The sequence below is a fragment of the Mustela nigripes genome, chromosome 17 (assembly GCF_022355385.1).
Source record: "Mustela nigripes isolate SB6536 chromosome 17, MUSNIG.SB6536, whole genome shotgun sequence".
Taxonomy (NCBI): domain Eukaryota; kingdom Metazoa; phylum Chordata; class Mammalia; order Carnivora; family Mustelidae; genus Mustela; species Mustela nigripes.
The window spans coordinates 50,724,966-50,749,286 of NC_081573.1; the positions used below are offsets into that span (position 1 = coordinate 50,724,966).

Genomic DNA, 24,321 nt, shown 5'->3' on the forward strand with positions numbered 1-24,321 from the left:
TTTTTAGATTCACAGATATTAGTGATTCCTCGGGAAAACTGGACTTCAGTCGCCTTTCTCCATCTAAAAATGACTACTGGGCCATGCTGGCTTATAACCGGTCCAAGCTCTGCAACATTCTCTTCTCCAATGAGCTCCACCGCCGCCTGTCCCCACGCGGGGTCACGTCCAACGCCGTGCATCCTGGAAACATGATGTACTCCTCCATTCACCGCAGCTGGTGGGTGTACACGCTGCTGTTTACCTTGGCCCGGCCTTTCACCAAGTCCATGGTAAGTGAACAGCTTCTGTCGCCGCAAACACCTTATGGACTCGCCATACCCTTTATGGACTCCTGTGTTCTCTTCAGCTTCTTGCGTCTTGTGGTGATGAGTCTGTTCTTAAAAGTCCCATCCTCAGGCCTGTCAGAGCTGTCCGAAAGGGCTCTCGATCATACTTCAGTGGATGTAGATGGCATCTGTTTCTCTAAAGGCTCTTGGAGGGCTGGGTAGTAGATGTGGTTGTCAAGTGTTGCGTTAAGGATGGCTGGAAGTCTTGATGGAAATGCTTCTCTCTATTTTGATGCCATTGTTTTATTGCTATTATGCAGAAAGGGTAGTATTTGATAATGGTATTTTGGGTCAGTATGTGAAAAACATGGATTTGTGATCACTGAATTATCAGTGGAAGTGATTCCTTTGTTTCCACTGAGAATCGTTATTTGATGTTTTGAATTCTTCTTTAATGAGTGGAAGTCTCATCTGGAGAACCTTTCGTTGGTTGGAAGTGCATTTTATTCTTTACCTCCCCAAAGGTGGGTCCTTTTCAATGAAACACTTCTGTGGTTAAATTTGGAAATGTTCATAAGGAAAATAGGAATTTTTTACATTTTTGATGGTTGTGTAACAACCACATCTAGAGACATCTTCCATGAAAACATTTTAATAGAAAGTCTTTTAAATGAACAATGCACATTTTACACAATATATTTGATATGGTATTTTTCTAAACAAGAGGACTTTAAAAACACTTGGAGTTAGTGCAAACTAGTACTATTCCACTTAACAAACTAACATCAAGTCGTCAGAAAAGGCCCAGACACATTTTGGGCTTTATAAGTATCACAAGGTGAAATCATTATCCTGGGGAAAGGTCCTGTGGCCTCTGAATACAGTTTATTTCCTCCAGTGGCCATTCGCACATATTGTGGGTAAGGCACTTAACCAATCCTAGCCTGATTCCTCACAACTAAGATGGCCCTGTGGCTTGGTGGGGGATTGACCATAATGGATATGACATTTTATAATAATGGGTATAGCATTTGTCATGATTTTATTCTGACTATCCAGCGTGGTAGCCACCTGCCGTATGTGGCTATGGAGCCCTTGAGAAGTGACTGATACAGGTAAGAAACTGAATTTTTAATTTGATTTTACTTTAATTTAGATTTATGATTCATTTACACTTAAATATTTCATATCAGAAAACACAGTTTAATGTGCCCAGCAAGGTGTCTGTGTGTGTGTAGTAGGTGTGCAGTAATCCTGTTATGATGGTTGTTATTCTTGTTGTTGTATCACCTTTGGAGAGAACAAAGGTGCACAAAACATCATTATTTGTGTTGCATACAAGGGTTACAGAACTAAGGGAGTCTGAAAGCTGGGAGTCTGGTGGTGGTGTTGTGGGGGGACCTCTGTCTCCGTCCCCAGAGGCCCAAAGAGAAGGTTATCGGCACAGTAGGAAGGGTGTCCAGATCAAGAGAGCCTGGTCTTCAACATGTACTTCTGGTCCCCTGGGAAGCCGTAGCAGAATGAAATTTCCATATTCTTGTCTGCCGGTAACTGAGGAACAGCATCTTTTTTCTGCCACAAATACACTTTTTAAGATAAGCATATAAATTATGAAGACTATGAAATGTGTATGTAAGTTTTGACTTTTACGAAATTTCTAATACTATTTTTCTATATTTAGGTGTCGGGTGGTGTTCTTAGCCATAAGAGTTCTAGGACTCGGTTTATAAGAGTTGGAATGGGAACTAACTTGTCAAACTCACAGCTACTCCCTTCTCGTTCGTAAACATTTTGGACTTCGCGTGTGTGGAGGAGGCATCGGCATGACTGTAACCGGGGATGGGGCTGTGTGACGTGGAACAGAATGGGCTTACTGAAAAGTCTCTCTGATGTTTCATCCTTCTGTATGTGGCTTGACACTCCTTCTGTCATGATAAGACATTCATTTCGTGAATGCAGAGTGCATTTCTACCTTTTTAACACAGATTTGGTTTTGGATAAGCCATATAGTTGCATCCTCTTCTGACCCCTGTGAAATTTGGGTTCCTAAACGCCTGAAGCTTAGCGTGGATGCCACGTCCTCCTCACCACTTGGCTGCCTGTGCCTCCCAGCTCCGTCTGCATTTCACTCCAGAAGTGTTTCCTTTGATACCAGTACACATGCCGTTGCACAAGGTCATGGAATCCAGAAGCACAGCCCAGCCTTGTGCTTGGAGGCTCTGCCTTTGCTTCTCCACCCGAGCTGACTCCCTGAAGTATTAAACAACAGTATTCTAATATCAATGTCCCTGTTTTATTTGCTGTGACTTGCTGTGACTACGGTGATTTTAGTTACAGTAATTAGGTCACCCTTCATGGAGTCAGGCTATTTTAAGTGCCTCTTTAAGGAATATTGTTGCAGATCAGTAATTTTACAATTGGATGTTCTTGTGCAACTTTATTAAATGTAATCTGTCTTTTAAATGTTGCCCTTTTACAGTTATACATTTCTAATTGTTGCTGTAAATGCATTATCACTTTGAAATTAATTAATTTTTCCATTTTGGCCGCCTGCAGTATAATAATCACTAATGAGAAACTCATAGGGATTAATCTCAGCACAGCGACCCCTACTGGTGAATCTTTGGCTTTGGCATCACCTCCCTTTGAATTCTGGAGGTCAGGGCAGGTGGATGAGGAGTCTGGGGGTGCTGGGAGGGGGAGGAACGTTTGTCTCCAATTTGTGTAAAAATAAAAATAATACATACAAATTGAAATAGGATTTTATTTTTTTAAAGAAAGCTTTTTGTCCAGTGTGGTTCTTGAACTTATAACCCTGAGATCAAGAATCACACACTCTGCCTCCTAAGCCAGCCAGATGCCCCGGGAATAGGGTTGTTTTTAAATATGTACAGGATTCTTTCACTGCTTTTGAAACATCTTAAAGGAAACTAAAGTTTGTTGGGAGCTTTCTGATAACAAAGTCACATCCATCGTGTGTATATTATCTGTTACTTTCCTGTCTTTCTAGCTTTCTGTAATGCCATTAAGATACTCTCAATTATATTTTGCATATGCATGTATGAATATACATTGTAAACGTATATAAAGTGTTCATATATAGGTATTTCTCCAAGTAATGCAATTTACAGAACCAGACCCGGTGATGGAAAAGACTTGCAAGGCTAATTTTGGCTATTGGTGATTGTTGCCCTGTGTGTTGATTTTAGATTACTGTCATACACCCAGGTAGGATGCGACTTGGCACTTTAGGCCAGACATCATGATGCTTTATGCCTCAGCATGTGTGTCTTCAGGGATTCCTTCCAAAGGCTCTGCAGTTAGAACTATTACCCTCGTTTTGTAGTTAAAAAGCACAGAGGACTTGCCCAGCTTGCCCAAGAGAATGGCATACTCGTCTGCAGACCCTTTAGGGGCTCCTCAGAGTACCCTTGTTCCTCACAGCGCCCCCGCCCTGTACATCTCTTCTTGTGCAGTTAGGTTTCCTTTTTAAAATGTTTGAGAGTATCTTCATGAACTTAACCCTCAGTCTTTTCTGCCCCACCCCCCGACAAAAACTTTCGTTTACCATTTCTGGTAAACAACATCTGAGCTAGTGTTCCTAGGTCCAAGCCCGCCCTTTGCGGATCGGTATGTAAATTTGAAGCTGAACGCTGTCACGTGGCCTCTTAGGGTGTTTTGTGTGACCAAATATTTATGTTGGCAGGTAACAGTAGAAAGAATATCATGTGTTAGGGTAGCAAGAGCTTAGCAGATGTTTTAGGGAACTGCGTTTTCAAATCATTTTACGTTAAAAAATGGCTTGAGTTTGTAGAACTTCTGGAATGATTGAGTTATGTTTCCTGTGGCCGTGTAAAGCCAGTCATTGTGCTGAGTTTTAACAGATGTGCAGCTACCCCACTAATGGATGGACCTGCAACGCTGGTTCCGTTGCAAAGTTATAAATTATAACTAGGAAAAGCACAAGATGTCATTCTTCTAACCTTCGCAAAAGCCAAGCTGAGTAATTCTGCCCTTGAATAACCCGCTGCAGGGTGATTTATAGTTGTATAATTTAAAACATAATGAAGGAGATAATAGATGTTGATTTGTTCTTTAAATTAGTGTTTTAGAAAAATACTTCCCCCTCCCTTTAAATACCTGCAGCTGACTATACTCTAGATATGATCAAGGACAAACCCCATTCGGATCTTTACTGGTGTGCTGGAATGAAATGCAGGGGCCTTTTTCTGTGTTGGGAGGAGGAGATATGCTTTTCAATGCAGGCATTCCAGCATGTTCTCCACTAATGGAAATATTTCGGGACTCCCAAATGAGGGCTCAATTCTCTTGCTGCCTTGCTGTTGCCATTGCAGATATGTTGGAAAACTAGACTCCTGAGGCCCCACCGTGGTCCGGCTGCACTTGACCTTTCCTGCAGAACTCCATAGAAGGACCTAGAGGCAGCGTTCTTCCTGCTGAGGTCACATCCCTGTGGCCTCATACATTCTTCTCACTTTCCAGGATTATCATTGGCATTGGTTTTATTAGTCACCTCTGATTCTGTTCAGAGCTTTAAAATTAACAGTATTTGCTCAGTTCAGCGTCCAAGGGAAATGGTAGCATGAAAAAGAGCAAAGGATTTAAAATCATTACGCCTGTGTTCAAAATGCAACATTTCCACCGCCTTTCATTATATAATTTTGAAATGCTTCAGTCTCTGTGAGGCTCATATTCTATGTCAGTTTTCATGTTTTGGACTGTGAGTTATTAACACCCAGTTAAAAGTGTTTGGAGTAATAGAGGTTTGTTTTTCCTCATATATTCAGAAATCCAGAGGCTGCCAAGGGTATGTTTAGCTACTGTATAGGCAGCTCCTTTGTGATTGTCTTGGCTTTTCCCTCATGCTTATAAGATGGCTGCAATAGCACCAACCATTGCATCCTCTGTGATGACATCTGAAGGTAGGATGGGAGGGATGGGACCCCTCTTTACATGTCTCCCTTCTTTATCAAGGATAAGAACATTCTATCTCAGAACTGTCCTTTGTAGCAGACTTGCCTTCAGCTCCCACATCCCTTGTCCATATCCTAGGTACAGAGAGATTAGGAAAGTGCATTTCCTGCATTTTTCTATCTCTAGGGTGGGAGGTGAGATTTGGTGGCAAGAAAGAAGGGTGGGATAATGGCTTTTGAGCAGGATCTGTTGAATAAGTGTGTATATAGTTCTCTCATCTGTCAATTAGAAATGCTGTCTATTTTATGGGGTCACTGTGGAAGCAAGTTAGAATTGAGTGGGTGGCACCCACCTTGTCTGGTCCCTTCTATGCTACCAGTTTCACCTCAAGCTACTTGCAGCCCCATTTTCCTTCCTTTCCCAAGATGTTGTAGTATATTGTCCTTTAGTCTAAACCCCTCCTTTTCCTCTACTTTCAGTTACTTTCTACTCATCCTTTAAAACCCAGTCCACACATCACACCCCAAGGAAGCATTGGATCAAGATCTGGTCAAGACCCCCTTTCTGTGCTCTCCTAAGAGCTGATGCTCATAGTGCTGTCTGATGCATACCAGCACTCCGTACATGGGTGCCGAGTGAACGAAGGAAGGACCTCAGAATTTCTCTTTATAATACTGAACACAGATGCAGTTTAGAAAAATAATTTCTGTGGTTTTTATTTAATGGTTTTCCCCCTCTCTTGAATGTGCTGTTTTAGCATTCATGTTACTGTATCCCTGGTCCATAAAGTAAATGCTCAGTAAATATTTGTAAATGAATAAATGAAAGACGATTAGGTGCTTAATGAATGGCAGTCATTAAGGCATCCCTTACCATCAGTCTGTCTGAGGTGGGCAGGCCCCTGCAGTTCAGAATGTGCAGATAAGGAAGTGGATGAGTCAGGGGGGCCAGCTCGCACCCCACAGCTAGTACATAGGGGAGCTGGGACCAGAACCCAGGCCCCCTCCATATTCCCGGGCAAGCACCGGTTAAGGGATCTGCCATCGGGGTGTGTATGGAGGGAAAGTGTAAGGGGAGAACCGCAAGGCTTGGGTAAGTCAGGACAGGCTCCATCCCATGCTACCTCTTGGGCACATTTTATAACCTGATTAATATTCATGTGTGATACTGGGATGTTACACTTGCCTCATGGGCTTGTGTTGAGAATTGAAGGCACCGAGGAAAACACCGCATCTAGGATGTGTGCGATACTCAACAAACCCTAACTGCTATTATGCTTACCACACATGTTGGGAATCAAAGATCATGACTCTAGGGCGCCTGGGTGGCTCAGTGGGTTAAGCCGCTGCCTTCGGCTCAGGTCATGATCTCAGAGTCCTGGGATCGAGTCCCGCATCGGGCTCTCTGCTCAGCGGAGAGCCTGCTTCCCTCTCTCTCTCTCTGCCTGCCTCTCCATCTACTTGTGATTTCTCTCTGTCAAATAAATAAATAAAATCTTTTAAAAAAAAAAAAAAAAGATCATGCCTGACAAACATACTAGATGTTCGATATTTATTACTGTGGTTGTTTTTGTCATTGCTACTGTCATCGTTATGTTCTCAGGCCAGCAAAAGTTTGCCTCTCTTTCCAGTGAGTCGATGCCCGTTCTCAGTGATGGCTCTGGGTCACCAAAGGTCCCATAACCCTGTGACCACTGAGCACAGAAGAACCATATCGCAGACCGAGTAACATGCAGAATGGTAGCTGGGACTGGCCGGGCTGCAGTGGGGTACAATGCAGGCCCTCTGGTTTGCCTGTGTTTTTCATTTTTTTTTTTTTAAAGATTTTATTTATTTATCGGGGGGGGGGGGAGAGCGAACACAGGCAGACAGAATGGCAGGCAGAGGCAGAGGCAGAAGCAGGCTCCCTGCCGAGCAAGGAGCCCGATGTGGGACTCTATCCCAGGACGCTGGGATCATGACCTGAGCCGAAGGCAGCTGCTTAACCAACTGAGCCACCCAGGTGTCCCACATTTTTTTTTTTAACCAACATTTAATTTAATTAATTTATTTATTAGAAGATTTTATTTATTTATTTGAGAGAGAGAGCACACAAGGGAAGGGGCAGGAGCAGAGGGAGAAGGAGAAAGAGAATCTCAAGCAGAGTCTGCACTGAGTACATACCGCAACTTGGGGCTCGAGATGGGGCTCAACCCCACAACCTCGAGATCGTGACCTGAGCCCAAATCAAGAGTGGGATGCTTGACAGACTGAGTCACCCAGGTGCCCCCACCCCACAACCAGCTGCCTGTATGAAGCCATACTTTAGCTTTGAGGGAAGATGAGCCCTTTCTTGTTAAAGACAAAGGGAAGAGAAATACGGAGTTCTGTGGGGCCTTAGCTTCTCATCATACCATTTTCTCTGCCTTGCTTTTCAGCGTTTTAAGTCTGGTTGGGCCTTTGTTCCCAAATGAGCACCCAAGTGGGGAAAAAGTGACTATCTGGCCTTAATATGTGTGACAAATTATTTAATGAACATTTAGCCAAGATGTGAAATTCCCCTAGTTTTACCTTCCGTGGCTTCCTTTCTCCTGCACCCCTGCCGGCGTGTTGGTAATGCGCGGCCCTGGTCCCCGGCCCCTCACAAGCTCTTTTATTGCTTTTAAGTCCATGGTGCTGCCTTTGATCCTCCCCTCCTGGTTTCCTTTTCTCCGATTTCATGCTTCTTTCCAGTGGTTTTTGGCTGGAGCACAGCGTAGGCATCGGAGGCCCGCCCGAGGAGACAGATGCCAGGGGCTTTCATTCCCCTGCCCAGGGACGACGCTGCTGCACTGTGTTTCCTGCGGACAGGGACATTTCTAGAGCTCACCAGACGGACTGATCATTCCTTGTGAGGTGGACAGTGACGTGTGTGTTCAGTAGCAATAAGAGAACTTGGATTTGGTGTTCTTGATTGCTCAGAAACTGAAACCCACCCCCACCCCACCCCTTCTTAGGACACGAAGAAACGAACACACTGAAAATGAGTGGAGGCTTTCATGTCATGTGCAGACCTACTTAGTGCCAGGCTCCAGGCTCCCTGGTTTACATCCCTATCTCTGTCTCACTTGATTTTAGGGTTTGCTGTAATCAGACAATTGAGCATCTCTGAGCAAGCCACTTACCCTTTCTGGGCCTCAGTTTTGTTATCTGTAAAATGAGTCAGTCGATCAAATTAGTGGTCCTGTGGGTTATAGATTTTAGAAAACAGTATAATTCTAATGGAAATAAGAAATGGATACCAATGTAGATTCGTACTTTTAGTTCTGAAACCAGAAAAACAAACCTACCACCATCAACTGTCACCACTGATTTTAAGGAATGGGTATTTTAATGCCAAAAACTGTAAATAGGACCTGATTGTGGAATACATTCAACTTCTGGAAAACCCATGGGAGTGTCACTGTTGTGTTGTTGAAAGTGCTGGGCCTGCACTTGGGAGTGACTGGCCCAGAAGACCCCAAAGGTCCAAATTTGCTGTAAAGCCAACTGCATCTCCGTTAACGGTCATGAGCCTGAAGCGAGGCCATTAGAAACTCAGACCCATCTAGACTCGCCATAGGAGAGGGAAGCAGAATGAAGGGATCTGAGGTTGGAATTAGAGTGTAAACGGACCTGGCATATAGAATTTCTCTTTTTTCTAACAAGCACCTATTTCAGCCTATGCCCTTTTATAAATAGGACACCCCGTCTACTTACATTCCAGTGTCTGTAGGTCTAAAACCCCCGGTGTGGTTTCACTGGGCCCTCTGTTTCTGGGTCAACTCCCAGGCTGCACTCACAGTGTGAGCTGGGCTGTAAGAATCTGAAGGCTCAGCTGGAGAAGGGTCCACTTCCAAGGTCACGAGCTTGTTGACAGGATTCAGCTCCCTGTGGCCTAGTAGATTGGACACTTGGGTTCTTCTCTGGCTGTTAGCTAGAGGCTTCTCTCTCAGTCCCCTGCCGCAGGCGCCTCTCCAGCATGGCACTTGCTCTATCAGAGTGAGGAAGCTAGAGAGGAAATGGTCTACCAGCAAGATGAGGTGACAGCCCTTTGCAAGCTAACCACAGAAGTGACATCTTGCTACTTTTGCCCATTCTGTTTGTTAGAAGCGAGTCACTGGGTGTGACCCACATTCACAGGGAGAGGAGGAGGATTTCACAGTGGCGCGGAGAACTGGGAGACAGGGAGTACTTGAGAAGTTCAGTTTCACTGGGTTTTTCCAGTGCCTTTTGTAGGCTTATGTGGTAGCAGATTTACTCACAGGCTTTGACATTTCTTGGCCTCATGCCATAGCATGCATCCCTGACACGCTGGTGTTTGCCTTGCTGCTCTCCCGTTGGCCTCTTTTCTGTGTGCTTGTCTTCTTCCCCCTTTCTGGGCTGAGAGAGGTATCAGAGGTACCCATTTTGTTTTTTTCTGTATTTATGTATTTCTGCCTCATGATGGGAGATAAGATTTAGACCTTTAATAAGAAAGCTTATGAAAAGAATAAAGAAACGTGTGGATTATGTTTCCTAAAGTCAAATATTTATTTTCTTGCTGCTTTAGTAGAGGGGACCATGCTAATAGATGGCCCAAATTTTCTTTCTAAAGAAACATGTATTGCTGAGTTTTGATTGAGTTTCAAAAATTGGCCAGATACTCTGGACTTGTTTTTTGTTTTTGTTAAGCTATGAAGCTAGATAAGGCTCAGCGATCATTTCAAAGTCCATGTAGAATAGCCTTATTCCAAACTATGTATAGTCTTCAGGATTTCTTGTTTTCTTTTGTTTGTTTTTTAAGTAGGAATGGAAGGGGAAAAATACTTTCATTTTGCTGTTTTCAGAAAATATTGTAGAGATTGATTTTGAATGTTAAACATATTGATTCTGAAAGTATTCATGGCCTAAAACCTCTCCTTCAAAATGTATAATAAGTGAAGTATCTTATTTAGTCATATTCTAATTTCCCCTGTGAAATATCAAGCTTTTTTACTCTGCTGAGGCCTTTGTTTCTCCACATACCACCTTATAGAGAATCTGCACCACTTGGAAACATTTCATCTTTGAGTTTCAGATGATGGGGTCTCTTTAATCATTTACATTTCTAAAAAAGAAAGTGAAATATTCTTTAAGAAGCCAAAGTAATCCACGGGAATGTATGGTGTTTGTTCAGCTGGATATCTTATTTATTTGAAGTACTGAGAGAAATCTCTTCTGACTGCTCAAAAAAGGGAAGAATAAACAGTAAGAGTGTCCAAGTAATCTGAGCTAGAAGGTCCCTCCTTTCACAGAAAAGTTATAAAAAGTATATTCGCCAGATCCAAAAAAAATACTGTATATCAACTACTGAGACCTGCATAATGTTTTCTTAGTATTCTCACTCTTTAGAAGAAAAAAAAAAAAAATAAAAAAAACCCAACTATAAAATCTTGGTACTTAATTTTTTTTTTGATATTTTAATATTCCTGGGCAGGTGAATGCAGTAAGTCTGTTTTTCTTTCTTAGAGCATGACATCTCTTGTTGGCTTTTGTGTGTGCGATGTGTTGTTTGTTTCTTTACTGACTCTATAACCATAAGAGACCGTGTAATGAAATTAATGTGGCCAAAGTCACAGCGTTAACTCTGAGCACATTTCCTATAAAGAAGGCATTAAGAAGATGTTTAAAAGAAAGAAAGAAATACAACGTATTTCAAAAGAATTAGCTTCTGGAATGAATCCAGTTGTGAAAATAATATAGATTTCTTCTGCTCTTGTTCTCTCTGTTAAAACCATCAGGACTGAACTGGCGTCTTTCTAGTGCAGGAGGCGTCAGGGAGCATACCACACTCCTTTATCCTGGCCCTGCAAGGGTCTCCTCTCCGTCTTGCGCTCGTGCACCACACCTTCCAGTACCGTTTTGTCTCACTGCCAGGCTCAAGCGTCTGTCGGGTTCATATTTAAGCCCACAATGAAGGCCTTTTTCATTCAAAGCCAAATTTAAAAAAATGAAAAATTAAGCTGACCTTTGCTGTGTTCACTATTACTCTGCCTCCACGTTAGTCTCTAATGTTAAGATCTGAGATGCATTCAGTACAGTCTGAGTTTTCCCCGAAGGAGCGTATGTTCTGTGAGCCAAGAGGGCAAAGCCCAGTGGTGACAAATACCACAGGCTCCCGTTTATCTGGTCTCTCCTGTTCTGAGTGCCTTTTACAAGTCCATGCCTTTCTTTCCCCCAACCCGGGACCAGCGCGCGGTGCAAGGTGTGTAGGAACCCAAGAAGAGCACGTTCATCTATTGTGTGAAAGAAGAGTGTGTCACCATGTTAGCACGGAGGCCATGCCCGGCTTTGTCGTCGGAGGCAGGAGGCTCCCGGTCTCCACCTTTCCTTGTAGGGACATCTGTAATTGTGGACACGTCACACTACATCTCTGGGCCTTGGGTCTCCTTTTTCTCTCTGAAATGGAGAGAAGTAAGACCTCTTCCTCAGGTCTTACTGATCTCTAAGACTACACAAGAAGCTGTTGTCAGGGGCGTGGTCGATAATTTGACGGTAAAAACATGTTGCAGCTATGCCCCTGCCCGTTAGACGTGCCCTTTCGGTCCGAATCCCAAGGAGAACCCTTGAGGAGCTACCGTTCTATCTTTCACTTGGTAATGAAATTGTAACGTATTGCTGCAGTTCTGGTTCAGTTTTTTGCCTTTTCAAACCATATTAATGCTGAGGGTGAACATGTCAGCTTCCTCTGATTTTTAGTGGCTCTACATTTTGTTCCCCTTATTTTAGTCTTTTTCTTTTTTTAGTCACCTTAAATCCGTGTTGGAAGCAGGTCAAATATGAATTAATTAAGCAATTTAAGTTGAAGTACAGGAATAGCCCCTTAAATCTGTTAATAACATCAGACCAAAAGCAAATTTATCTTGATCTGAACTTTTAGGTATATTTCTGAATCGTGCACGCCCAACGAAAGAGACGATGTGATACGCTTTGACAAAATGAATCTTTTTAATAAAACATGCTGTCTTCAGGATTTGGGGAAGCTTTCACCTGTATTTCTACTTTCAGTCTTTGTATGATTAACACCAGATACTATCAAGCAGTACACCAGTTTCTCAGAGGGTAAACCTTTTAATCAGATAGGTGTTTCTGGGTACTCATGCAATCACAATTCTTCAAGGACATAATCATATATTCACTTCTTTTTGGTCTTTTTATTTCTTGACTACTCTCTTTCTCCTGTGCCCATCATTCCAGTTGGCTATTTATATCTTAAATATATCTTTGTGAAAAATCTATTTATTTCATATATAATTCATTTAAGATGGTTTATAAAGATGACAAGGGCTAGCTAGCAAGCGCAGTTCCCACGGACACTTGCAGACAGTGAGCACTCATAAATGGGTTTCTTATATCATGCAGATGGGCATGCACCCTTACAAAATCTGCTTGGGGTGAGGGGAAGATAAAACCAGCTATTTCAGCCTGCTCTTTTGATCCTGAGGCTTTTTTTTTTTAACTCTCTTTATGAATAAAACATTTTAATCAGAACTATATTAACACTGATCAATTTTTTTCATGGGAGTCTAATATAGGGTGAATTCCATTAAGTCAATTAAATACTTTGATCAGATTTTTAAACTTGATATGTAGATAATTTAGCTGTGGCTTTTTTTTTTTTTAAGTATTTTACTGAAGTTCTTTTCACCAGGACCTTCTCCCCCTGCCCAGATACATGATACAGTGAAGATTTCATTGTCTGTTTTCTGTACACACCAAATTTTATACCTTTTGTCTCATAAGTTTTTCTTTGTATCAGTTATTCCCACCAAGCCAAATTAGGTTGGAAGAATCTCAACTTTACCAAGTTGTTTTTGTCACCAAGTTGTTTTGATCATTATATCAGCCAGAAATATGTGTTAATTGATAGAAGACCAGTATTCTCTTCTTAACCAATACTGAAATTCCTCTGCAAGTGTGTTCCAATATCACAGGGTTTCTCAGTTATCCAGGTTTGGTCCCTGAGGATGTTGCTAATCTGATTCTTTTACAAACTAAGAAAGAGTTGGATGACTGTGGAACACTTGCCCTTTCTAATGTTGTGGCCAGGTGCGTAGTACATGATGGGTCAGGATGTCCTCTCATTGGTCCAGAACAGTGTCTTTCAATCTTATTTTTTTTTGGAAGACCACCAGTTTTTTATGTCACAGCCCGATGTATGTATCCTTAAGCTTATGCTGTGTGTCTTTGTGTATCATGCGCGTGTGTGTGTGTGTGTCTGAAACAGAACTTTTAATGAAATAGTCTAACTATGAGCAGTGTTGTCTGCTGTTTTCATCTTGGTTGTATTTCATTTTTTAAAGTGCTGATTGTGACCCAGTTTTAGCACCCGCTAAATAGCAATCTGTCCTTTGAAAATTGCCACTTTAGAACTATTGGATCTGCTTCTATCTGACAAGTGTTCATTGAGTGCCTTGTGGGCTGCCTCATGGGGTAGAACATGCAAGAGTGAGCAGACCATGATCCTTGGCCTGTGGGTACTTATGTTTGACAGGGCAGAGATGTCAAGAACTCTGGCGTGAGGAGGCATGGGCACCACTGCTACCGTGTTTTCTACTTTGGGGGTCGATGTAAGAGTAGTCACGTAAAATTGTAGAATGGAGATGACATCTTTACTGAACCTTGAAGGATACGTGGGAGGTGGAACTGTAGATACAGACAGGAGACTCTTTCAGGTAGACTTTGCCGCAGTGGTATAGGATGGAGACCGGGACTAGGGACAAAATTAAGGATGTGCCCCCTCCCCAACAGCCCTCAGTAATCAAATAAGCAATATTTGATGTAATATTTAAAAATTTTAATTTAAAAAAATGCAAAAAATCAAGAATAAAATTTCTAATTTTAAAACAAAATGGGAGTGGTGAAGTGAAGGCACGATTAATGAACGTGGGTTTGTGCTGACCCATGCAGGAGGTGAAGGCAAAAAGAAAAAAGGCTACTGAGGGCGTGTTTGAGGGTTTGGGATCTTACAGCGTCCTGTTAATATCGGTGATGATGGTGATAAGAGAGTGATGATGGCAATGACCTACGAAAAGCTAACATTTATTGAGCAGTTGCTGTCTTCCAGGACTCCTGCTATGCACCTTCTCTGTTTCTCACATATCAAGAGCAGTATTCCCTGTTGTTACTGAGGAGGCTTGTCAGGACATATAATAAATACCCGCTCAAGGGCACATAACTAAAAGGCAGTAGAGTGGAGATTCGAGCTCTTTCCAATGGGCTCAAATGCTCAAGCTCCAAATCCCTATGACTGATGGCATCTGTTGGTTGCAGATTGTGTTTGGGCTTGAGAGAGGCCATCTTTATGGCTGCAAGAAAGTGAATTGGGAAGAAGAGATTTTTTTTTTTTACCGTAGAGACCAATTAGGTAGGCTGAAAGGGTTGGCCTTTTGGAAATTTTGTGAACCTATACAAAGGCCTAGAGATAAATATTGCAGAATTAGAAGGAGAAATAGCTTTTAATATGTTCACTGAACCTGGGAGGTAAATGGGCAGTAATGCGGAGGGGATATATACATTTGTGGATGATTTGTTGATATGCCCATGTACGCATGCCTGCGTAAACAAACACGGAAGATATCTGACATTTAAGTTTTGTTTAGTGCTTAACAAAATACTGTTTTGTCTTTCCTTTTCTAAAGCAGTAGTATTAAATTCTTGCCTTAGGGGTTATCGGAAAGAGATGATATGAGACTATATTTTAACATAAAGTATTTTTCCTTTGGATAGGTATGTTGTTTATCTCTATAAATAACTGTTAGAATTGTGAATCTGCAATGTCTCAGAAACATCTTGATTTATCTTTCTAGTGATGACAATGAATGATGGAGGACAGATTCTAAGAAGAGAATATTTAGAATATCTACGTGTCACTTCCATAATATGTCTAAAAATTATCATGCCTATTCATTATTTAAATAGCTGTGGCCTTTTAGTGAATACCAACATTACCAAACCATGTTAACATGATTTAAAATATTCACTGAAATTTGCAATGCCATTTGATGAAGGAGCTATCAAATTAGCACACACAGCATTGACCGATCATCCTTATAAGGAGCTGTTTGCATTGCAAGCAGAGAAGACGCACAGCCCCTTGTGGGCTGGCAGCATTTCCGCAAGCACTTCCTTAAGCGATGCCACTGGCAGGATGGTTTTATTCGATGTTGAAATGTCATGCAACGTGTGCCCATCCTACGCTTCTAATCTGCTGCACACTTAGGGGGGTTGGTACATGTCCAGACTGGCTGGTAATGTTCTCTGTGATTGTATGTGCGTCTGCCTACCCCCTTTCTGTTTGTTTTGTTACTGCTGTCCTCATTAAGGGCCCTTCCAAGGCCTTCCTCTGTTCTCAGATGATGGCTCTTCTGAAGCGGGATTATCCAGGGGTAGCAAAAGCTCTGTTGCAGATACGCCATTTCACCACTTTGAATAAAATAGCAAAAAGTTTTCTTCATTCAGTCCGGATTTGCTCCTTGCTTTCTTGGTTCTTTCAAAGTAATAACTTATCACAGGTTTTCAGCCCACAGAGCTTCACTCTGCAGGTGTTACTTTGTGACTTCCACCTTAGTCCTAAGCAAGTGAAAGTGAGTTCAACCAAAGTTAGTGGGTGGAAATACAAAACTCCGCTCGCTCCTTCCCTCCCTTTTTCTTCCTTTCTTCCTTCCTTTCTTTCTTTCTTTGTTTCAGTTTAGATTTTTCCCCCAGGGCTAAGCTTTCTTTCAGAAAATTTTGATAGCCTTTCCTCTAAGACTCTGCTTTTCTAATGTTCATGAGGAGCACAAAAGGCATGTGTAAAAGGAACGTGAATTTAGCAGCTTGTGCTGGACTCAAGAACTTCCTTGACTCTCTATGCTGGAGGTCACATGGAAGGTCCCCTTTTCTAGATGAGGAAACTCAGGGTCCACCCAAAGATGAAGGGTGCATACCTTGTTCTGGTTGAACTTGGCCTGGAGGCTCTGTCTCAGGATTTATCTTCTACCCTTCCCCATTCCCTGTCAACAGATTGTTTTGTCTTATTGATACAGTATTGTTTGACCTAAATGTTTATTTCATCTCATAGGTATTATCATTTTAAATTACATTATTATGCAGTGTTTCAAAAATAAACAGAATGTAAGTCACCTAATTCTGAGACATTAATACAAGGAAGACAATCTGAGGAAGTGAATGTGTGTACACATTTATATGTATACACACACAGGGACAGATAAACTCCTGTGAGCACCGGCGGATGCCGAGAGGGGGCGCTATATTTCATTGTGTTTGGCTTGGGGGGAAAACAGTGGAATGATTAGTACATCCTTATTGGACCAGGGGAAGAAGAAAACCCTTTATTTCCAACAATTTCCATTCCCCGTGTCACCTAGGTATTTAATTGACTTCACTTATGCGACTGCCTGAAGTTCTCCCAGGCTGGTTGCTACTATTAATTATTACTGAGAGGGATAATATCAGTAAACTAATGGATTGCAGTTTCTAAATGGAGGCCAGCATTTGACTTTGGAAGAACTGATCCACAAACACCTGGCGTGGTAGGATGAACTAGGGATCCCTTTGATTGTCTCCGGTGGCCACAATCCTGCAGTAGCTTTGGCGATTATGCAGGCCAACCCCATTAATTTAGAGGTCTAGAAACTGGACCCAGAAATGTCAAGAGACTTGTTTCAGGTTCACACTGAGAGAATTTTCATGGCACCGTGAGACTCTCATTATTTCATGTTTTAACTGACATGGCCTTTCCAGTGTTTTGAATGGATGCGCATTTCTTGCATAACTGGATATTTCAGAGTGGCCAGGGAGTTAAGCATTGTGTTTTTTTAAAGCTTATTATTATTATTTTTATTTTTAGTAATATTTACACCCAGTGTAAGGCTCGAACTCACAACCCCAAGATTAAGGGCCAAATATTCTTCCAGCCGAGACAGCCAGGTCCCTCCCCCTGCTGCCCCGAAGAACTTCTTGATGTTACAGATGAAAAATTGCAAGACGCAACCTCAGAGTCCCGAGACATATACGTAACAGAATAGTGATTGACTCTTGGTACATGGCGGGGCTTCTCTCAACTAGTTTCAGAACATCTCAGAATCATCTTTGATTAGCTTACCCTTTTTTTGCCTTTCTTGTTAATTATTTGACCCCAAATTTAGCTGCATCATAACTGTGGGTATAGCTTTGAAGCTATAGGGATCTTCACCGATCAGTTCTAAAAGCTATTTCATTTGGAAAGTCTTTACCTCTCTGTTTCAGTAATTTCTGGCTATTTAGAACAAAAAGCCACAACTCCTGTGCCTCTGTTAATGGTTGCTACTGAAGCTCTGTGAGGGTCTATGTTGGGGTTAGGGGTGGTAGAGCTTGGAGTTTCATAGGTAGATTCTGTATCTATACAAACATGTGCCCTGTACACATAGTTTTATAGACCTTTACGGTCAGGGGTATTCAAGAAAGCCAGATTTTTACAAAGTATTTTGAGAGATAGAGAAATACCTAATTGTTTCTCTTTATGCAAATCCAAAGTAATTTTCTCCTAGAAAAGTACTAAATATACACTTTGGCTCTCTCTCCCCTCTTTCTGAATTAATCAAGTGTGGTCGCTGCCTTAACTTGCTCAGCTGGAAACCACTGGCTTGTAGGACTCTGGGCTCACACGATGAGTTAAACACAGGGACCCCTGAGTATGGAAATGACACAGAATATTCATAAAGTCAGACTGCGTGGCTTCCCAGGAAGGTAACCTGCAGCAGGCTGTGTTTCTCTAGTGTCCATAAAACCCAGGCCACACAGCAGCTCCATCTGCGGGTGATGGGGATTTTGCTGATGGTTTTAAAATCAGGAATAATTTATTATTATTTTTTCAGGATATTTTAGTACATACTTTCACGCTTGCTATTTTCAACTATGGTGTCTTCAGTGGGAATTAGAGTGCCATTGTTCTCCTGGATGTCACTCTGACCCTGTCACATTGGCCTCTCTGCTGTCCCTTTGCACATTCACTGGGACATTTTGTATGAATTCATTCTTTTCACATGGAGGGGCAGGGATGGGAGTGGGGATGGAGTACCCCTGGAGCAAATGGAAATGGAAATGCCTAACATATGGTAAGGCATTGGTTACAAACCTGAGAAAGTGAGAGCTGCCCACAGATTCTCAGGGTGGCCTTTGAAGTCTTTGGTTTGTCTTCAAGAAGCTGGCTTTGGATGGAAGCAGTGAGTCACGGATTTCATGTTCATGCCTTTTTATAGGTTCTGGGCGATCAGCTTGTAGATGTGCATTTATATGCACATGGTTAGCTTATAATAAGTCTCATCTGTTCATATATTTGAGTTGACTTTTAGGTGTGGGCCACAGTATCAGATAAAGCCCTTTTTGGAATACAGTTTTCCCCACAGAGTCCACATAGTTTTTCACTGCAGTTGTATTGAAACCTCCAGCCATATTTTATGATGGTTCTATCTATAGTGTTCTCATTTGAGCATCCTTTGGATTGTCTTCAGGGTTACACGGGAGGGACGGGAGGGTAGAGAAGAAGCTGAGTGCCAGGCAATGGGCCAGTTACATTTTATATGCATTCTAATTACTTTACTTCCCTCAGGAACCTAATGAATTACAGAGTATTATGCCCATTTTAGAGATGAGGAAATCGAGGACTTGAGTGCCTTGCTTCAGTCCCATGGCTAGTAAGGGGTGGAGCTGAGCTTCTGACATCTGTGCCCTTCCCACTGCATCTTGCTGCTTCCCCACGTTGCACTCCAGAGTGCACCAAAGCTTCCGTAGGCTCCGATGCCAACCCCAGGGCTGAGTGTGGTTTCTGGGATTGGCACTGTGGATGGAGCATGGTATTGCTGCCAAATGAGTCTGTGGTCAAGAATCAGAAAGCCACACGTGGTAAGGATAGGTACAGTCCTGCCGTTTGAGATGGGCGGCCTGAGGCCTGGAGAGAATCACAGGATGGGGAGTGCTGGCGGGCTGCCAGGGCTGACATTGCTGAGGGCCGTGGGGGCAGCTCACGCTTTATTGTTTTCTTAGTTTTCTACTCCAGAACCCACTTTGCAGTGCACTCCTTCTGTGTTCTCTTCTTTCCTCCTCGAATACTCATGCTTCAAGTCCATGGATTTCTCCAGCACTTATGGGGAATAGACCACAGGTCAAGTGGACTAGCCATTCAGAAGGTGCCCACTTTGTCTGTAGAACGTGGGCCCATATAACTCAGATTTGCATTTTGCAGGAGAAAAGACTGGCGCAGCATAGGGCGGGCATGTCCATTGACCTGCTGTGTCTTTGCTTTTGAAGAACTCTAGAGTAGATTTGACCCCTTTTAAAGTATGAAATACAGTATATCCTGAACCAATCCAGGTGACCTGTGAGGGTTGGGCCCATGAGGCGGAGCAGTCTTGGAGCACTGCAGGGTTCAACACTAAATGGGTGCTTTATTTGTGTTTTTAGTCTGTTCTTTTATATCAGGAAGTATCACTTGCATCTCCCTCCAAGTTTGGAAAGTATTTTTCTTGGAAAATAATACTGATCAAAGATACCAGTAAGGATATGGATATCGCTAATCTCATTTGTCAAATTCTAGGCACAGATGTAAGCCGTGAGACGGCTCACGTTTCACACCTGCCTAGTGCCGCGTTGGTGGCTCTCAGACCAACCACACTGTGTGAGTTTGGGGCCACAACGTATGTGTGGAACTCCATGTCTGATACAGATTTTTTAAAACCTGATTAAAATGGCACATGGGTATTTCACGCTCAACGAAAATTGTACCTTTCACACACACTTCTTATAAATCAGAAAGCCCACCTAGCAAATTGTAGCTTCCCCTTGGGTGTCCTATATTTAACGCAGGCTCACCTAGCATCTGAGTCGCCATCCACTGAGCTCATATTGTCACTCATCCAAATGAGGAACTAATTAGGAAAGCCAGAAAGCAGGAAGGTGTGGGAGGGTATCTGGGGAAGGTAGGGAATTCTGGGTTGAGAAACCCATCCGCACAAGCCAAATGCGAGTGTAGCTGGAACTCGAGATCTGATTTAGTGAAAGAAGAAATAAAGACACGTCAAACAGGGCCGGCTCTTTGCAAGGATCCCCACTTGGGTATGCCTAACACAGAGACTGGTGAGGCAGCCAGGAGCTGCGCAAAGCGGTTTTCAAAATCCGAGCCATTCGCAGCACCCCCCACCCCCCAATCCTTGCAGGTCATGCCTGAGTACCTTCACTGCGCTCCATGTAAAAATACACTTGGAGGAGATTGGACATGCCCTATGAATTATACCTTATTTATTATCATTGAGCCCTCCCTTTTTCCGTCATGCTTTAGAATTATGGGCTGGAGCAGTTCTTAATACTCTATTTATTTTAGGGGAGGAAAATGTTTTTCTTCAACCACAACATTCATGCAATACCAACTGCTGGCAGTTTCCCCAGCATTTAAGGAAATATTGTTGCAAGGCTTTTATGTTCTGTACTTCAATCAGCCAGACCCAGCAGTATCCCAATAGAAGGACCCTCAACAGACCATTTTCAGCATTTTGCTACAATTAAACTCCTCTGGTTTTAGCCCTCAGGCAATTTAGTACCTTTTTACATATGCACATTATGAACTTTTGACCAGGGTCTAGCAGTCATATATTAGAGTGCTGCTCTTGAAAGCCGGCTTAACAAGTTCCTCTGAGTATTGCAGTTGGAGTCAGTCGTGGAAAAGGTAATTTAAGCAACTTGCAGCGAGGCCATTCAGAATCTCAGCGATGATCCTAAATATCTCTCTCTCTCTCTCACTTTTGCTCACTCTCCTTTTTTTTTTTCTTCCTTGTTTCCTCTGGAAGCTGGTAGCAAGAGCTTTCAAAGTCTGTGATTGATCTTTTATTCAGTAGCTAACGAGGGCTGTGATTCTATTAGCGCGCTACAAGGCAAGAGAACAGTGATTTAATGAAGTGTCTAGTGAGCTGGCCATAGATTTATCCTGTTGTCGCTAATTTGCAGTGCCATCGTGAGCATAAAGGAAACTGCACTCACACTGCTATTAAGCAGGTATTTCCTTAGTAAATTGTTGTAAGGTCAGGTATAGTTATCTCAGCAAAAGCGATGCCTTACCTCTTCAGTGTCTGCAGATGACAGCCGCCGTGCTGAGCGCCCACTGAAGTGGAACCAGGAGATCAGAGGTCCGTCTCCAAGTCGCCCTGAGCAGAGGCAGGAGCAGATGAACTGCCAAGTAGGAGTAATAGAGTCATAATTGGTGATTAGAACTGGAAAGGTGCAATAACATCTTAATACAAACTGGCGTATGTTATAGTTACTGTCAGTTGTTGTAAACTCGCCCTGCCTCCTGCACTAGTTACGTTTCCCTTGATTAGCTCCGGGAAGCAAGGCGGCGGTGGGTGCGCCAGGCGCGCTCGGGGACGGCCCACTCGCACCGCTTCCCGGGGTGCCGCCCTGTCATCCCTGCTGTTTTTGCTGGGCACCCGCAGTCGCGCAATCACGCACCCCCCCTTTCCCCACACACCCACCGAACGCAACATGGTAACCTTTCCCCACCACCCCGGGAGAACCGCGATTTCACGTGTCCTCTGATCGCCCCTCTTGCTAGGCTCAGTGACATTTATGCACCCTGGCTTTGAGGCTCGTTGAACTTTTGTTTTATTTGCCTTTGCTAAGGGGAGATATTTGCCTCGTGTCAAATCCATATCCCACTGCAATTCTGTGTTCCCAGTAACAGATCTGGTCTCGCTGGGCCAGAAGGAAGACAGGAAAGAAAATAAGGACTCAGCCCTGAGGAATTTTGCATTCGAGACTGGCCTTCTTTTTAGCGTGTGGGGGGATAGTTCAAGTGTGAGGTGCCCTTGCAGGTGTGGGGAGATGGTGTCCATCCGTGGGAAAGGCTAACTGAAGAAATTCCTTTATGATGCTTGATGAAATGCCAGGCTGGCTAAAAGGACAACGCTTGAAAAACAAGGTGTCCAACGGGACGTTTACACGTGGCTGGAGATTTCTCCATGCTCTGCAGCAGCATCGTTCTTTAAGTGCATGAAAGAAGAAGCTACCCAACATTGTCCAGACATGCGGAGCAGCTGTCATTATTCATAAATACAGGTGACTGGCCATTTGTTTTCTTTTGAGTGGGGTGAGGCTTGGCAGGGTGCCTAGGGGCCAACCATGAGAGGAGCTCAGGAGATAAAGGACCTGGGCACATCTCACTAACCTGCTACACTGTAGGTTCTCAGCCAATCTTGTTTGATTCTGTGGCTGTAGAATCCGTAGAATCTTGTTAACGGTTCTCACTCTGACACATGAAACTGGGGCGGTTCTCACGCTTACTTTGCCCCAAGGCTGCCATGTGTTAGGTCAGTTAAGCTTTATATTCAAGTGAAGGCTTTAAAGGAGTGTTTTATAACGGGCCCTGTTTGCAGACCGGCAGCTGGATGATAAGAAAAAGGTTGAGTCCAACTTGCTGATTTTCTGCCGTGGACCTTTGGACCTCAGCACCGTCATTCCAGCATGTGTTGGTGGTGGAGCCGCCATGGTCCCCTTCCCACAGAATTGAAATCTTGGCTGTTTGGTCTGAAGACCAGAACCTGGGACACACAGGCAGTGTGGCCTGTCATGGAGCAGACGAAGCTGATCAGAGCACACCAGCATCAATGAGGACTTGGTCAGAGCCTGGGAAGGGCTCCCACTGACCCATCCCTGAGAGGAGAGATGTGGCATAGCCGTCGTAGAGACTCCCGGCTTAGCTTCACTGGCGGATCCAACACCAACCAAACTGAAAGGAAGAAGGAAAGAAGGGAGGGAGAGATAAATGGAGGGAGAGAGGGGGAGAGATAGGGAAGGAAGGGAGGGAACTAGCTAGAAAGGGAGGGAAGAAAGCATAGCCCCAGGTTGATGAGCACGGTCTTACACCCACACACAACACCCTGACCATGTGACGGCCTAGGAACAGTAGTGCCAAGTGGCTAGAATTTAGTGAGTGCCTACTCTGTGCCCATATCTCATTTAATCTTAGTGGCAATGCCGATTTTCTAGAGGGTAAAGGTATGATTTCGAGGCCACATCAGAAGCCAAGGCAGGATTTGAACCCATATCTGTCTCCATTTCTCCCTCTCTCTGTAAATAGGGGAGCACTGCACCCATTTCAGTGCGCCCCTACCCCATTCTTCTTCTCAGGGAAGCCTCCTTTCTCAAGAGCCCTGGCAAGGGCTCTTCCTTCCCTTTCATTTATCTGTAGGTCCCCATTCAGTCCCCTTGTGGAACACATGGACATTGTTCTCTCCAATCTGATTTGGGGACACACTATTGGACCTTTAATAAGGAAATTAGGGAAAAGAAAAATGAAATTATAAAAATTCTCTTTTCTCTGGCTAAAATTAACAAGTCAGGAAATGACAGATGCTGGCGAGGATGCGGAGAAAGGGGAACCCTCCTCCACTGTTGGTGGGAATGCAAGCTGGTGCAACCACTCTGGAAAACAGCATGGAGGTTCCTCAAAATGTTGAAAATAGAACTACCCTATGACCCAGCAATTGCACTACTGGGTATTTACCCTAAAGATACAAACGTAGTGATCCAAAGGGGCATATGCACCCGAATGTTTATAGCAGCAATGTCCACAATAGCCAAACTATGGAAAGAGCCTAGCTGTCCATCAACAGATGAATGGATCAAGAAGATGTGGTATATATATACAATGGAATACTATGCAGCCATCAAAAGAAATGAAATCTTGCCATTTGCGACGACGTGGATGGAACTAGAGGGTATCATTCTTAGTGAAATAAAAGTCAGTCGGAGAAAGACAACTATCATATGATCTCCCTGATATGAGGAAATGGAGATGCAACATGGGGGGGAGGTTTAAGGGGGTAGGAGAAGAATAAATGAAACAAGATGGAATTGGGAGGGAGACAAACCATAAGTGACTCTTAATCTCCCAAAACAAACTGAGGGTTGCTGGGGGGAGGGGGTTGGGAGAGGGGGGTGGGGTTATGGACATTGGGGAGGGTATGTGCTATGGTGAGTGCTGTGAAGTGTGTAAACCTGGCAACTCACAGACCTGTACCCCTGGGGATAAAAATACATTATATGTTTATAAAAAATTCAAAAAAATTAAA

General features: G+C 43.3%; 1 protein-coding gene and 1 long non-coding RNA gene across 9 annotated transcripts in view; one reads left to right on the forward strand and one right to left on the reverse strand.

The window, feature by feature from the left end:
• WWOX (WW domain containing oxidoreductase) overlaps nt 1–24,321 on the forward strand; it is a 955,527-nt gene that overhangs the window by 275,218 nt on the left and 655,988 nt on the right. For 7 of the 8 annotated variants that reach the window (XM_059382580.1, XM_059382581.1, XM_059382578.1 and 4 more), the window contains exon 8: nt 8–272. In XM_059382580.1, the coding sequence (XP_059238563.1) occupies nt 8–272 (265 nt within the window). Of the gene's footprint in view, nt 1–7; nt 273–1,950; nt 2,778–24,321 lie in introns of those variants that run through there. The other variant, XM_059382583.1, reaches the window with a different exon arrangement.
• LOC132005580 (uncharacterized) lies at nt 7,696–9,286 on the reverse strand. Its single transcript, XR_009400845.1, has 2 exons — nt 8,921–9,286; nt 7,696–8,022 (listed from the first exon to the last, which is right to left on the reverse strand). It is a non-coding gene; the product is annotated as an uncharacterized LOC132005580 (long non-coding RNA).